Raw genomic sequence first — 16,289 nt, 5'->3', positions numbered from 1 at the left:
GCACCTCTCCTGCTCCTGCTCTCCTCGTGCTGATTGTCTGAGCGTGGTGTTGGGGACAACAGGTAGGGCTGTGCTTCCTGGCTGAGGTGGGACCTGCTGCTGGTGAATGCCTTTAATTCTATGTGGTTCCTCTTGTGCAATTAAGGAGAGCTAATTAGCTCCTTTAAGTGCAGCCTCCTTGCAGAGGTAGCTGACCTCTTGTTAATCCTGGATTAAGTTCTTACTAAGAACTGGCTCTTTGTGTGTCCCAGTTAAGATGTTGACACTTTGTTCTCTCTCTCCCCTTGTTCTCCTCCTCCCCCTCTTCCTCCCCATGCCTGTGAGCACATGATTCCCTGCCTCCTCCAGCCCCCACTGCTGGAGGAATCCATGGACTCTGTGAAAATGCCACTGCCAGCTCAGAAAGATTTCTGCTTGGTCTGGCACCTGTCTAGGAGCCCGTTTTGCACGAGGGAAAAGGGAGAGTGCTTCTTGTTGCTTGACAGGGTGGGAATCCTGTGGGGTTTGAGGAGTAGCACCCGTGGGCTGAGCAGGAGTGATCAAACAGGACCAATATCCCAGCCAGAGAATTCGCCCTGTCCCGTGCTGTGCTGTCAGGAGTCCACCCATTCATTCCTATAGCAGAAGAGCAGCTGTGGAACGAGCAAAAAGCAAATTAAACATGTGCAAAATGCTAATTACCACCAGTTACCCACTAGTGCTAATCCTGCTTGCACATCTCGAGGTTGTAGCACTGAGTTTTCCCTCAGGACACGGTTTCACGTTTCTGATGAGTCTTTTTCAAAGACAAGGCTGGAAATAAAATGAAGGTGTGTCCCCCTGGTTCTGTTCTGAACTCAGCTGACAAGCAGAGATGTTGGGGAGCAGCTGCCAGTGGCTTTAAGTTTTCAAACCAGATCATATTAAAGGTGGGCAAAGAATTATGGGGGGAAATGAGAAACCCTACATGTTTACCAGTCCGGGTGCTCATTGTTGCCTGACATTCTGCAGACAGACTTTTTTACAGGCTTCTTTTTGTTGTGCACCGCTGGTGTGGCTTACAGGGAGGGTAGGATTGCTCCGGGTGCCTGGAGAGCTGATCCCAGCCCCACCTGATGCTCTGCAGGCCTGGACATCCAGGCCCTGCTGTGTCCCACGGATCTGTCATCAGCCCCGGGCTTTAATTACTCGGACAGTGCCTCGTTTCCTCGGGGCTGCGAGATGCAATATGCATGAGAGTGCTTGTGTTACAGGCAGCCCTGCAGCCCTGCAGGCACTGGAGGGGCAGTTTGGGGAAGGAGAAGGTGCTGCAGTGCCTGGCACAGGAGTGCCCGAAATTGGAGCATCCTCGGAGGGAGGGAGGGATGCCCAGATGTGACTCTGGTCCTCCTGCAGGGCTTGGTAGAGCCGTGGTGTCCAGGCTGAGGGCTGTGACCATGTCATGCTCAGCAGGCAGACACTCACATTGTCCTGCACACGTGAAATAAAGTCCTTGTCTTGAGTCTTGAACACCAGACTCGTGCAAGCAAACCCAGCTGACACAAAATGCATTCTTGCAGCTCTTGAACAAGACAGGAACTTGCAGCTTTATGTCCAGAAGAGCTTCCTTAAAGGCTCCTAAAGCTCCTCTCTCAGAGCAGCATTTTCTAACTTTTATCACCATGAAATGAGCTGTCTGCAGTGCCACGGGTGGTGCTGCAGAAATGTAAAAACCGTTTGTCCTTCCAAGAGTTTTGGGTGAAACTTTGCAGATCTAACAGAGTTTGTAAAGCTTTCGAGGTGCTGTGTGGTTTTCCAAGTTCCCCATGACTTTGCCCCTTGCACACCATGTCAGATAAGCCTAAGAAGCTTTTCTCTAAGTAAATCTTGCATTTCTACTCCTGCTCTTGCACTGCTTTTGGAAGCAGGACTTCTGTTTGATTCATCTTCTCTCCTGACCTCATCTCTATCCTGCCACTCCATGACCTTCTTTGAGCCTTGATGTGCTCCAGATCTGAAGTAGCCATTATGTTGAATTTATCACAGCATTTGGGTCAGTGTAACTCATGTGACTATTGAAAAATAGCATCTGTTCAAACCTTAATAATCATCCAGACTGAATGTATCAAAATTTGTGGAGGCTAAGAATTATGTTTTAAACTATTTTCTCACTTTCTGCAAGAGGAAAAAAAAACAAAACAAAACAGTGAAAGATCCATAGGCTGTAAAACAAAATGGGACCATTCAGATATCTCATTCCAAGTCCTGTTGAATGCAAAGTGTGAGGCTTGAATGGATTCTGGTTCGAGGTACAGAGCAGTGTTTGGGAGAACACAAACCCTTGCATAATAATGTTTGCCACAGATGGGGAATTGAGCCTTGAATTAGTTACAGTAGTTAGTTTTGTTTGCTTCCCAAAATAGGTTTCTCTTGTCTAGTCAGGATTCATCCAGCTTCAACTTTCAGCACTTCCAGCTGGTACCCAGTGGGATCAAACCTGGATTCCAGGTGAGCATTTAAATCTTGCCATTCCTTGGCCTCCAGGCTGTGTTGAAAGGATTCAGTGCTGCTTCCTCTGGAGCTGGTTGCTTTTCTCTGGGTTTATCCAGATTATCCACTCACTGAACCTGGATACATCCCTAGGCACGGTGTTTCACACCATCCTTGCTTCTCCCTTGGGCACAAGGAGTGGGGAAAATTTGAATGTAAAATGTCATTTCCTTGAAATAAATTTCTAAGTCTCCAGCCAGCAAACTTTGAGAAGCATTTGAAACAACAAAATTGACATCAGGCTGATGGATACAGTGAATTTATTAGAACAGTGGCACATAAACTGTGAATTCATGAGCACTTAGGTAATCTCTGAGTGACATGAAGGTGGTGGTACTGTTGTATCCAGGCAAAGGTGGTGTTTTGAGTTTAAAATCCTGTTTTAATCAGCCTTTGAATTGCACTGGTCTGAGCCTGCTGGAGCACCTGCTCCTCCCACTGATTTTGATTATAGTGACATGATGGATAATCAGCATTTTGGGAAGATGCTCTTCTGGGAATTAGCACTCAAAGCTGGGACTGATTGTAAAGAGAAGAGAAAATGCTCAACCCTGGGTATGGAAGGGGCAAAATGCAACAAAAGCAGGCAAAGGGCAGAGTGATCAGTATTTACAGCATCCAAGGAACACTCCTTGTGCTGGCAGTGGAGAGCAGTGTGGTCCTGAGGGGGTCACTCACAGCATCCTGAGCCCAATAATTCAGTGTAATTCCACACATGGGCACTTTGCTCAAGTCAGGGGTGTTAGTACAGATTCAGTTTAGTTTTGCACTGTTTCCTTGCACACACCAGGCCTGATTTCATAGACTGGGAGGCAAAATGCAAGCTGGGTGATTGTTTTGCTCTCTTATAATCCTTCATCGTAATTTTTATTGTACTAAGAGAGACCTCTTGTCCCTTATTGTATTGAGAGGGACTGAAGTCCACCTCCTTATTCTGGAATAAAGATGTCCCCAAGCAGGTTTGGAGGGATATAGTGTTCTCAAAAGAAACACCAGGTCCTAATGCTGAAAATCTGTAAACTTTGCTTGATAATGTTTCTTTAAAAATCCCAGGCCTGTTTACACATGGATAAGCACGGCAGAAGAAAGAAAAAAAAAAAAAAAAAAAGAAAGAAACTAAATTAGCTTCCTAAGACGGAGCTGGCTAAATTGACTTGAGGTCACCTTAACTCTGAATGAGCGTTGTTTAATTCAGCTCAGATAATCCACGCGGCCGCTTAATTAGAGTTTAATTTTCCTGGCTGTTCTTGCTTGCACGCTTTGAAACTTTCTCCCAGCAGCGCGTGTACGGCGGGGAGCACAAAACACAATGTTTCCAACCTGTCGGATTTTAACTCCTGGGCGTTGTTGAAGTCTTTGGAAAGCATTTAGGGTTTTTTTTTTTTTTTCGGGTTTTTTTTGGGGATTCTTCGGGGGACATGCGAGCGGAGCGGGCAGGGATGGCTGCACACGCAAGGAGGACAAACATAACTATTCCAGCCTGTCAGATTTTAATTAATAGTGTTGTTTAAATCACGAAAAGCTTTTGGAGGTCTCTTTGGAGGGGAGATGCGAGCGGGACGGGCAGGGGTGGGTGAATTATTTAAAGGGTTGCGCACGCAGGGAGGACAAAGAGTTTCTAACGTGTCGGATTTTAGCTCCTAGTGCTGTTTAAATCATGAAAAGCTTTAGGGGTCTCTCTGGCTGGGGAGATGCGAGCAGGGTGGTTGCAATATGTAAAGGGCTGCGCAGGGAGGACAAACACAACTATTCCAACCTGTCGGATTGTAACTCTTAGTGTTTAAATCACGGAAAGCTTTTGGGGGTTTGGAGGGGAGAAGTGAGCGGGGCGGGCAGGGGTGGGCGCATTGTGTAAAGGCTGCGCACTCAAGGACAGAGTGCCTCCAACCTGTGGGGATTTAACTCCTAATGCTGTTTAAATCATGAAAAGCTTTGGGGGTCTCTCTGGCTGGGGGGATGCGAGCGGGGCGGGCGGGGAGGGCCCGCACTGTGTAAAGCGCTGCGCAGGGAGGACAAACACAGCTCTTCCAACCTGTGGGGATTTAATTCCTAGTGCTGTTTAAATGATGAAAAGCTTTGGGGGTCTCTCTGGCTGGGGACATGCGAGCGGGGCGGGAGCACGGTGTAAAGCGCTGCGCAGGGAGGACAAACACAGCTATTCCAACCTGTCGGATTTCAGCTCTTAGGGATGTTTAAATCCTGAAAAGCTTTTTGGGGATCTCTCTAGCTGGGGAGATGCGAGCGGGGCGGGCAGGGGTGGTTGCATTATATAAAGCGCTGCGCACGCAAAGACAAACACAGCTATTCCAACCTGTCGGATTGTCACTTTTAGGGATGTTTGGATCCTGCAAAGCTTTAGGGGGTCTCTCTGGCTGGGCAGACGCCAGCGGGGCGGGCAGGGGTGGGTGCATTATGTAAAGCGCTGCGCACGCGTGTGCGCGGAGCCGTGCGAGCCGCTCCGGGCAGCATCAGCGGGGGGACGGGCATGGGCACGGCCGGGGCCGGGGCAGCGTGTCCGGCCTGAGAGCCCCGGGAAGGGCCGTGCCATGCTGCAGGAGGTGAGTACCCTCCCGGCTCGCCGCTCCCGAGTGCATGAATGAATGAACCCCCATGAATGCCGAGCGATCCCCAGTGAATTCCTCCTAGCCGCCGCTGCCGCTGCTGCTGCGCGCCGCTCCACGCTCCCGAATGGCTGCCAGGTTAGTGCTGTCGCTGTCCCCGCTCGCTGCCACACGTGTGGCACTCGCAGGGCTCCTCCATCGCTCTCCAGGCAGATTAAAGCTGGAGTCCATGTTGGTTGTGCTGCCGCTGCCGCTCCTCTCCGTTCGGGGGGCTGGGAAGCAGGCGGTGTGACATCATGGTGCAGAGATGCTTCGGTTTTCTTCCTTTCCGCGGGCTGATCCCTTTTTTTGTTGTTGTTTTATTTTATATATTTTTTTTCTCTCTCTCTCCTTGTTCTCTCCCCCACGCACGTGCCCTGCCTCTCCTGCAGGGCGGAATTGCTAAAACAGCCTTTTCGATTGTTCAAAACAATGGGCAAATCTGATTGTTTGGGTCCTTTTTTTTTTTTCTTTCTTTCCCTTTTTTTTTTTTTTTTTCAGCTTTCATTCCCCTCACCCCTCCTCGTTTCCCCTTCACGCCCTGCTGTGTCCTCCATCCCCCATTCCCACGGGGACAGTTATTCCTGCCCTAACATCTGGGTCCAGGCAAAGCCAGAGGCAGGAGAGGGGGTCGAGGTTGGATGCGTCACGGAGCTGCTGCAGGAATATGGTTGGATTTGTTTGCCCATGTGCTCCCTTGTCTCTACAAGGGCTCGTGGTTCCGCTCTGCCTTCCTCTCTCTCCCGGCGTTTGTGTATTTGCACTGATGGGGAGAGGCAGGATTTGGTTTGTGCTGCTCTTTCAGGCTGTGCTCCAGAGTCTATACAGGTGGCTTTTTTTTTTAAATATTTTTTGGCAAGGGAGAGCAGTAGGAAGTGAGGATTCATTGCACTGTGTGTGTTCATAGACAGGGAGAATCTGCTGAACGCCCTAAAAAATTGCTTTTTCTTAGATTACTGGTGGCTGGCATTGTCCTGTGCATCATGGAAATGCTGCTTCAGAAGAGAGAATATATTCCTGTTCCCTTGCTCCATTAAATCACATGCATGTGCAGGAGAAGCTGGTAGATTTAGACTGGAGTTTGTGATTTTGACTCAGTAGGATGGAAACTTCAGGTCAAATCTTCAGGATGTATTTTACAGCAGTGCAATAACTTGGAATCCCCAGAATTCTCTTGGAGAAGCCCTCAACTGATAAAGAGCTGGATGAAGCAAGAGAGAATCTGTTAAAGGTGGGGACAAGGCTGAGCCAGGGACAAAGGGCAGTTTGTGACTCTTGCACTGAGGGGGTCTGGCCCTGTCTGTTTTTAACTTGGAGCTGGCCAGTGCTGCTGCATGGCTGGAGGAAAGCAGGGGCAATGCACACAGGATATCAATCAGAAATTGTTGCGTTGTTATTTTCAGAAAGGTAAAGGGAGGAAACATCAAGGGCTGAACAAAGGGAAATCGCTTTGATCCCAGCTTTGAAGATCACAACATCTTCCATTAACTTGTGACGGCTGCTGCTGACGAGCTGGGGGAGTGAGTGGGAAGATGCAGAGCTCCAGCTTTGTCTCCTGCTGCACAATATCCCTGTCCACCCACGCTGGCTGCGAGGCGTGCTCAGAGCCTTCCTCAGGCACACGTTCAGCTGGGGAGGGTGAAACCCTGCCACGTTCAGCTGGGGCTCATGAAACCCCTGCCATTCTCATCTGAGGTTGGTAAAACCGTGCCACGTTCAGCTGGGGAGGGTGAAACCCCTGCCATGCTCATCTGGGGTTCATGAAACCCCTGCCATGCTCATCTGGGGTTCATGAAACCCCTGCCACGTTCATCTGGGGTTCATGAAACCCCTGCCACGTTCAGCTGGGGTTGGTGAAACCCCTGCCAAGGCTGGGATGTGCTCAGGGGGACAATGCTGTGCCAGGGATAAAGGCCATAAGGCCTTGCTGGAGTTCCAGCAGGAGATGGGCAGCAGGGAGAAGTGCCTGAGCTCTTCTGAAGGGAATCTGGGAGTTGTATCACACCTACGTCCCCACCCAAAAGTGGGTATTTATCACCAGCTTTGTTGCTTTATCTCACTCTTCCTTGAAATAAAGCACATATGACAGCAGCATTGCATCCCCAAAACACTGGAAGATTCTGATGTTAGCTTGGAAACGATGAGGATTAAAATAGACAGGCTTGGATTTATTTTAATTTTTATTTTTATCCTTTGAGCTGTCAGGTTTTCAAAACTTTCCTCACATCAAAGATGGTTTAGCAGTGCCTGTTGTTGTTTTGTTTATTTTTTAAACAAGGCTTGAGAGCTCTGTTGTGCCCCAAGTTCCAGGCTTGGAGATGTTGATGGAAGCATCAGACATTGCAGTTCCTGCTGTTAATTACCAGAGCTGTTGACTTTGTGGTGGGGAGGGGAGGAAAACAAAGCCTGGATCTGTTCTTCCTTGGGAAGTGCAGCTGTAGAGTGGGTGACCTGCAGCTAACTGTGTCTGTCACCTTCCGAGGGATGTGAAATTCTTACTTTGTGCTGCTTCCCCTTTACTGCTTCCCAGATTTCTTTGTATTATCCATCATACTTTGTTTTCTGTGGCTCGCCTTCCTTTGGAGCAAATGGAATGATAATCATTTGTGACTGAGGGAGGGGTTGAGGGTGTGATTTATAACCCATGGTGGTTCCCTGCACATTAATGACCCTTTCCGAGCTGTGAGTGGTGCCTTACTGGACTTTATTATTAAAATCTGTCTTGTTGTATTTCAGAAACATTTTCCAACTTTTCCTCAGGATTTTTGCAGTCACTCCAAGCAGGAAGGGAGAGCCAGCTGAGGGGGAGTTTGTGTGAGAGATGAGGCCGTTTGTCCATGGGTCTGTCTCCAGTGGTAACCAGGATCGGGTGATCCACGGGGACAATGACATGGTTAATAATGCATCTGCCCATCCTCACGCTGCTGGCTGTGGGCAGAAGGCAAATTCCTTCCTAATGCTTGCAGTGATTTGCTAATCCTCTGAGGCATAATAATTGCATTAATTTTATTTCATGAATATGTAAACATGTGATTGGATGTCATGGGAGGACAGCATTCTGCGAAACGTCAAAATAGAGCAAATCTTAAATAAGGCTGGGCTTTTCTGCCAAAAAAACATGCAGAAGGCAGATTTTTTATGGTTCTTTCCAAAGCACTTGTCATGAAACACTCCTTGGTTTCTGCAGAGCCCTGCAGGTGTCATTGCTTTTTTGACTTATTGCTTTCTCTTTTGTCTCTCTTGCTGGGAGATGTAATAGAAATATAACATTTTGTTATTGCTTGTAGAGCACTAGTGAGCCCAGGGAATTGCTCCAGGATCTGTGCAGGTTTTCATTCTTGGATTATCAATTTGAAGAGAGTGTAGGTTGGTGATCAAAAGTTGTTACCATCTGCTTGCTGTTTGGGAGACTGCATAATGAGCTTCTGAATCTCCTGGTTTTCCACTGATGTCAGACTGGATGGCAGAAAAGTATCTTTGTAGGCGTCTAATGAACCCCTCTAATAGCTGTTTCTGAGGAGAATTAACTCTTTTCAGTGCTGCAGCCAGGCCTGAGGTGCCTTCTTGACCTTTCTGCTCTTTTCCAGACTATCAGCACAGTTCTGTGTTGTCCTCGAGGATCTCCTCTGCTCTTGTTCAGGCACAGGCTTGACTTTGCACAGCCCAGAGATTTCAGACAGAGGGAGTTCAGTCTGTGCTCCAATATGTGCATCTTTGCTGCTTTGGGGACATATTGCTCAGCACTTGCAGAATTCAGCTCAAATTGCAGAGCAAACCCCAATTCTGGGCCTGGAGGAGCTCGTTAGCAGGTCGGGGCTGCAGGGAGAAGTGAGTAATTGCAGGATGACTCTTGGAAAGCAAATTCTTTTGAGAACTGGGGGAAGATTTGGAGGCCTTTAAGCTTTCCAGATCGGGACTTCTTTGAGGAAATCCAAGGGGTTGGGAAATGCACTGCAGGGAATGGTGTCCCTGATTTTTTTGCCCCCTGAGAAGCTGCTGGTGGTCACAGTGAAGGTGGTGAGTGCTGTGTACCTGCTGCTTGTTTAGCTGAGCTGCTCCAGTTGCAAAATTCTTTGGTCTTTTTCCTCCTTCTGGCTCAATCCTAATTCATATCCTGCAAGTGGCAGACCCAAAGGGATTTGCTGTGTTAATCTGTGTCACAGGTGCTGTGACAATGCCCTTCTGGAGGTGGCTGCTGGCTCTTGGGGCACCTGGGATTTGGGGAAGAACTGCTGCAGGGTGCTTGTGTCAATCCCAGGGATGTCTGTGGTTCAGATCTGGTGGGATGGACAGGCTGTTGTGTCACTTCAGCACTGCCTGGGTGTCATTCATGCAGAATTCATTGAACAGACTGCAGCAAAATCACGTTTCTTGTTGAGTTCTCCATGAAATCATTGTCAAGAGTTCCTTTATTGTTTTAAGGACACCAAGCTTAACTTGTGGAGTGCTGCTTGGTGAAGCTCTGTCCATCACCTGGTTCAGATCCTTACAGGAAATGCTCTGTTGGAGGAGGAAATTTGGCCTTTCTGAGCTTTCCCTGCTGTCTGAGGGCAGGGTATGACCAGGGGCTGATCCCTGCCTTGCCAAATGTTCTTTTTCACCAGCTGAAGGAAAGCTTGTAGAATCCCAGAGTGGTTTGGAAAGGCCCTTAAACATCCCCTGTGCCATGGGCAGGGACATCTTCCACTGTCCCAGGTTGTTCCAAGCCCCATCCTTGGAATTCCAGGCGTGGAGCAGCCCCAGCTTCTCTGGGCACTCTCTGCCAGTACCTCCCCACCCTCACAGGGAAGAATTTCTCCCATTTATCCAACCTAAATTCCCCTTCTTTCAGTCTGAATCTATTCTGAATCTCGTCCTATCCCTACAATTTCTGCTAAAAACCCTCTCCAGCTTCAAGAAACTGGCAGGCTACAGAATCTTTAGTACACTGCTGCAGATATTGATGCTTTTCCTCCACGTCTGAGCAGAGTTTGGCCCCTTCCCATCCACACCACTCTTGCTGCTGGTTTTTCCATGAGGTTTTTCCTTTAGGGACAGCAAGGGCATAAACCAAGGAGACAAACTCAGCCTTCTGTGCTTTCAAATGCTCTGTGCAGGGGTTTTCACCTCAGAGCAAAGGGGCTGCTGCTTAGGTGGGCTTGTTTGTGTTCTGTCCCTCACTTAATGTGTCTCATCCACTGAAGGCTACTCTGCAGGGGGATGTGAGGTCCTGAATGCACTCTGGGCAATTAGGTCTCTAAAGCGTTATTTATTACAATTATTTTTTTTTCAAAGTGGGTCAAGCCGTTTTGGCATTTCAGGCGTTGATTCCTGGTTCAATTGCGAGCCTTGGTAGCCATGGCAACTGCAGAAAGCGTTCGTCATGGCTGTGCCTTGGGCTGGATTCAAAGTGCAGGGAATGAGCAGGAGCAGGGAGGCTTTGGAGGGGCTCGGGCCAGGGGCAGCCCTGTGCTTTCCGTGCCCATCCTCACTTCACAGACTCGTCATTTTCTCTGTCTGTGGAGTCCTTCATGGGAGAAATATTCAGCTTTTCCGAGTCATCAGAGAGAGGAGGGGAATTCAGCCCTCCGGGGTTTGATATTCGTGCTGCTGACTTCAGGGAGAGCCAAAGAAGGAGCCCTTGATGTTATTTTTTTTTCCCCCGTATTTCTGCAAAGGTGAGAATCCACACACACCTAACATGATTTATGTGGATGGATTAATTGTTTAAACTAAAACAGAAGACAGAATCTGCCCAAGGTTGTGCTTGGCAGAGCTGGCACTAAAAGCTGTGGCTATGGCAGTGGGAGCTGGGCAAAAATAAAATTGCCAGCTCTAAGCAAGTCAGTGCTGATGCTACTCCTGTGCAGCTGGGACTTGCTGGGCTGTGACTGAAAAACCCACCTTGAGGACCTTTGTAAGACCATAAAAAGACTAAAATAGCACCAAACTTTCCAGCATTTTTCATCTCGAGTTTCACCTGCATGTGATGGCAGCTGTACCCTGGTTTTGAGCTGCTCATTCTGAGCTTTAATTGGGCAGCAGCAAAATCTCAAAACTGCAAACTGAAAGCAAACAGAGCCTGGACTGAATTAGGCTTGGTCTGTGCAGAACTGCTCTAAACTCAAGCTCAAAGTGAAACTGTGAACTCGCACGAACCGAAAATGAGATGGAGGTTGTGCTAAACTCAGGTTTTATAGAGCTGTAGAGGGAAAATTAATACATCTGTTCAGGCAGGTTTAACCCAGTGATGTGCTAGTCAGGGACAATGCATTCAAATTCTTGCCTTGTATTTTTGGGGGCCTCTCACATAAACCAGCTTATGTTGCCTCAAGCACGCTGGGGACAGGCTCAGAATTCAGAGATTTTCACTAGAAGTCTGCTTTTTCTACAGTTCATAAAAAATGGCAATTCAGAACCGTGTCCATCTCTGAGAGCACTGCTGATGAACTTGGAGTCACTAATACAGCTCTGCTGGGCTGCTAAAATTGAGTTTAGCAGGAGCACAGACAAGGTGAAACACTCATTTTTACTGGATCAGATGAAAATCTGTGAAGGAACCTGATGCTTTTTAATACTTCAATAAACTAAGAAATCCCTGATAATTTTGCTTCACGTTATACCTAAACTGCTGCAGGCAGTGCTGCTGGGAGAATGGTCCAGCATTTTATGATTTGTCTTTTGCTTCAACTGTTACTTGAGGGGATTAAGTTTTGAATATTGCTACAGTTATTACTGCACTGGTTTAGCATTCAGTATTCCTGTGCCTTGTCCAGGGAAAGGGAGGGCACAGGACAAGATGATGTGACAATATTTCACTTGGGGGTGTGCCATTGCTCCTTGTGAAGAACCCCAAGCCAAGGGGGGGGAATTGCTCTGCCTGTCTTTGTACTGGAGCTGCCTTGGGGTTTAGGTGATATTTGAACAGGTTTTTGTTGGTCTATGTTTATATTTCTCATCCTACTGAGTAGAAATAGGTAACAGAACAGAGTTTGACTTTATCCACCTTCCTGCCTACAGAACATTTTGCAAACCCACTTTCCCAAGCCTGTTCATTATCTGCATGAAATTCCACACTTTATAGCAGTGAAAGCATCTTCAGGGGCTCCTGTGAAGCTCCATGCTGCTGTTCCTGCCCCGTGCCAGCTCCTAGGAAATCTGATTCTGGCCCTGTTTGCATAAGCAGCTTGGCTGTGTGCTTCCTGCAGGCTGTGCAGGCAAAGTTTCATCACTTGTGTGTTGACACAAGCAGTCAGCAAATAAAGGATAATTTACAAGACCAGTTCATCCAAAACCAAACCAACCCAAACCTGGTGACTGCTGGAGGAGTGTGTGACACTGGCTGCTCATATCTAACTAATGCTTGTAAAATGGTTTTGGCATCTTCAGAGGTAAGAGGAGATGGATATGGTTTTTATCTGGGAATTAATGGAACCTCAGGCACGTGTTCAGCTCCTAGATTTTCAGGAGGAAATGATCCATTTGGAGCACCTCGCTGTGCATCATTGTGATTGCTGTATGCAACCTGCCTTAAATCACAGCCCTTAAGAGTCTGATTGTGATAACTTCTTTATTTCAGTCCCTTGCAGTTGTAGCTCCTCCATCCTTCTCCTGCTGCCTCTGCTGTCACTTGTGGCCTGTTTGGTGCTGCTCAGGAGATAGCAGGGTCCTGAAGAAGTTAGCACAGATCCAATCCTTGGATCAGCCTGCTCTGTAACCTGCTGACTTGAGCAGGACCAGGTGGAAAAGCCTTGAGGATGTGTGGACTGTCAGAAATAGATTTGACTCCCGAAGGAAATGAGTGATGGAAGGAAAAATGGGTGTAGTGTGTGGTATTTTGAAGAGTCTAGCAGGAAGGAGAGGCATCAAAAGAGAAGGAGCAGTGAGGAAATCTGAGTTTTCCTGTTCTGTATTATTATGTATGTTATTGGCTTGCTGATCTGGGTGCTGAGGCATTTGCTGAGGAAAGAGGATGAGAAGTTCCATTCCCCTCATAATTTCTGTAAAACTGATGGGCCTTGCTTTTCCCATTGTGAAAGAGGAACATTTTTTTTTTTTTAATCACAAAGGCTTTTAGGTTACAGCAAACCATGTTCATGCCCAGGTCTAACTGGTGTGGGAAACGATGGTTCTGTACAGGAAATGCTGCATTGAATGTCATCATGACTCCCTTCCCAGAGCCCCAGCGTTTCTGATCTCTTTGATGGGGTGTTTTCTGAAAGGTGTGACCCCATTTTCGTGCATCCTGTGGGGAGGAGCTGCAGTGATAAAGGAGGGACAGAGCGTGTTGAGAACACACTGACACCTCTCTGGCCCTTGAGTGCACGTTGGATTTTTCTCAGGCCATCATTTAAACTCCAGGCAGCCACAGGAGTCGAGGAGCTCGTTGTCGGGCATTGCTCTGTGGTGTGAGGGATGGAAGGGTGGGTGGAGAAAGGCACTGCCAGCAGTTCCTCTGCCTCTGGGAAATGAGAACTGCCTGCATGCCCTGGGCTTCGTTAGTTCAGGAAGCAGCCCTGCCTGCTGTGAGGAGCTCTGGGGGTGCTGTGGGGGCTCTGGGGGTGCTGTGAGGAGCCCTGGGGGTGCAGCTATGCCACTCTGGGACCCTCTGACCCTCTGTGTTCTCCCTGCAGTATTGCCAGTACCTCTGTCACTGTGGGGGCTCTGGGGGTGCAGCTGTGCCACTCTGGGACCCTCTGACTCTTCTGTGTTCTCCCTGCAGTACTGCCAGTACCTCTGTCATTGTGGGGTGCTGTGGGGAGCTCTGGGGATGCTGTGGGGAGCTCTGGGGGTGCTGTGGGGTACTCTGGGGTGCTGCCCAGCTTGGGGTACAGCTGTACCACTCTGGGACCCTCTGACTCTTCTGTGTTCTCCCTGCAGTACTGCCAATACCTCTGTCATTGTGGGGAGCCCTGGGGGTGCTGTGGGGAGCCCTGGGGGTGCTGTGGGAGCTCTGGGGGTGCAGCTGTGCCATTCTGGGGTGTCCTGACCGTGCTGTGTTCTCCCTGCAGTACCGCCAGTAACTCCAACCGCAGCACGCCCGCCTGCTCGCCCATCCTGCGCAAACGCTCGCGCTCGCCCACGCCGCAGGACGCGCCCGGGGACGCCATGGTGGAGAAGGGCTCCGACCACTCCTCGGACAAGTCCCCGTCCACGCCGGAGCAGGGAGTCCAGAGGAGCTGCTCCTCCCAGTCCGGCCGCAGCGGGGCCAAGAACTCCAAGGTGAGGGCGAGCAGAGGGCTCTGGGCACGGCGTGTGCGGTGCTGGGCTCGCTGCACTGCCTTTGTCCTCTGCCTTCCTCTTCTCTGGCTCCTCTCCCTCCCTCTTCACCCATTGTGATCCTCAAGGTTCTCTGAACTCAGAGTCCTTTGCCTGGGTGAGACTTGAGCACAGTTCTGAGTCTACAACTTTCTGTAGTCGAGGTTCTGTTCCTTGGGAGGCTCTGTGGTTTTGTGAAAGACCTTGAAAATCAGCTGCAATTACTTTTTATCATCTGGATCATGAAGGGGCATCAAATAAATAAAGTTTCCCCTTCCCTATGCATTTCCCCAGTCCTATCCAAGCCCTCTGAGATCAGTTCAAGTTGCACAGAATCAGTTTTCCAACCCTCTGCCCATTCTTTCCATGGTTTGCCCAGGGTAGCTGATATTTTCCCCAGGAAGGTTTGGTGTCTTTGGATCATGGATCATACTAGAGACTTGTCTTTGCTGTGCAGGGGAAGAGGGTTTCAGGTTTGGGTCTAGGATTTTATGTGAGCAGTGGGACCTGGTAAAACGCACACGTAGAGCCCTAGGTACCAAACAAACCTTTGGTGACAGCCCTGGTATCAGTGATGTGTTAGCTGTCAGGAGCACTTGTGTTTGCCCAGAGTTTAAAAGTGAGATGTTTCAGCCTGAGTAATTTCACAGGCTGAACTCTGATGACTTGTATAAAATGAATGTTAGATCTTTATTGCTGGATTGTGTCACAGACAAGAAATCTTCACCCCCTCCCCTTTGTGGCCACTCAGCAGAGGGAGCAGGACTCGGTGGCCCACATTCTGATCTCTCACCACTACAGGGGGAGTCTTTGAGCTCAAAAGAGGGGGGGAAAGGGTTTTTCAAGCTGAATCATTGGCGTTCTGAGTTGCCCTTGAGGTCAGCCTGGCTTCCTGTGCACACAGTGACCTACAAACCCCGTCCCAGGGCTGGGTGACACCCTCAGCACGGGGTTGCCAGCACTGTGTTCCCAAAAGGGAGCAGTGGGATGGGAGGCAGGCAGGATGCAGGGCACGCTGTGCTCGGAGCCACGCTGGGGATGCTCTCAGGGTAATGGGCTCCTTGGGAAGGAGGAACCACAGAGAGGAAGGAGCTGCATCTCCCTGGCCCTCAAAACGCTGTGAATTAAGGTCATGGGAGTGAGATTTTTACCAACACAGTGACTACTAAAGCTTAACTTTAATTCCTGGTGCTTTCCACAAGGAAGAGGGGGTCCAATGCTCTCTGTTGGGTGTGTGGGTTTTCCTTCTCTTGATCTATGAGGTAATTTTTCTTCTTTCCCTAATTTCTCTCTTTTCATTCCTGCATGCTTTCTCTCCGATTTAAGTCACACAAGCGCCTCTCCAAAGTAAGCCTTCTTTTTTCTCTCCTGTCCCCCACTGTAGAGCTGCCTCATCACTCAGGAACCCTCCCCGTGGTGCTGAGTGCTGACCCCAGTCAGGCATTCTCCTGCTGTGGCTGTGAGAATGTCAGCAAGAGCTCAGCCCCGTGCCTGTAGCTGGAAGCTGGCTTCACTGACATCACTGGGATCTCACTGATATTTGCTCACACAGACTGAGAGCTGGCCTGTTCATCAAACCCCTTCAGCTGCTCCCAAATCATTTCAGCCTTTAAGTTCTGCTTTCCCCTCTCCCTTGAAGTGAGCTGCTGTCTTTGCCAGGGAGAAATCCTCTGGAGTTGAGCAGAACCATGATCCCTTCTCTTTCTTGTCTTCTTCCTCCATGATTTCAGAAACAAGAGTTGTTCTCCATGACTTCTTCCCTGCTTTTCATGATGAATAGCATTTTTGTGGCCAGTGATCTCAGCTTACTGCCCTTGCACCCTCTCCTGTGTGATGCAAATATTAAAGATCAGTGATTTCAAATGGACCCAGCTTGAACGTGGTAGAACAGACCTGTCCCAAATGAATTGTGAGAATTCATGGGCTCGCTCTGAGAGGTGATAA

General features: G+C 48.9%; 1 protein-coding gene across 2 annotated transcripts in view; it reads left to right on the top strand.

Moving 5' to 3' along the window:
* Positions 1-16,289, top strand: part of GRAMD1B (GRAM domain containing 1B) — a 96,375-nt gene that overhangs the window by 44,518 nt on the left and 35,568 nt on the right. For both annotated transcript variants that reach the window (XM_014883578.2, XM_088177745.1), the window contains exon 3: positions 14,099-14,309. In XM_014883578.2, the coding sequence (XP_014739064.2) occupies positions 14,099-14,309 (211 nt within the window). The remainder of the gene's footprint in view (positions 1-14,098; positions 14,310-16,289) is intronic.

The sequence above is a fragment of the Sturnus vulgaris genome, chromosome 23 (assembly GCF_052056855.1).
Source record: "Sturnus vulgaris isolate bStuVul1 chromosome 23, bStuVul1.hap1, whole genome shotgun sequence".
NCBI classification, from domain to species: Eukaryota; Metazoa; Chordata; class Aves; order Passeriformes; family Sturnidae; genus Sturnus; species Sturnus vulgaris.
The sequence above is the reverse complement of the archived record's forward strand: the minus strand, read 5'-3'. Positions and strand labels throughout refer to the sequence as shown.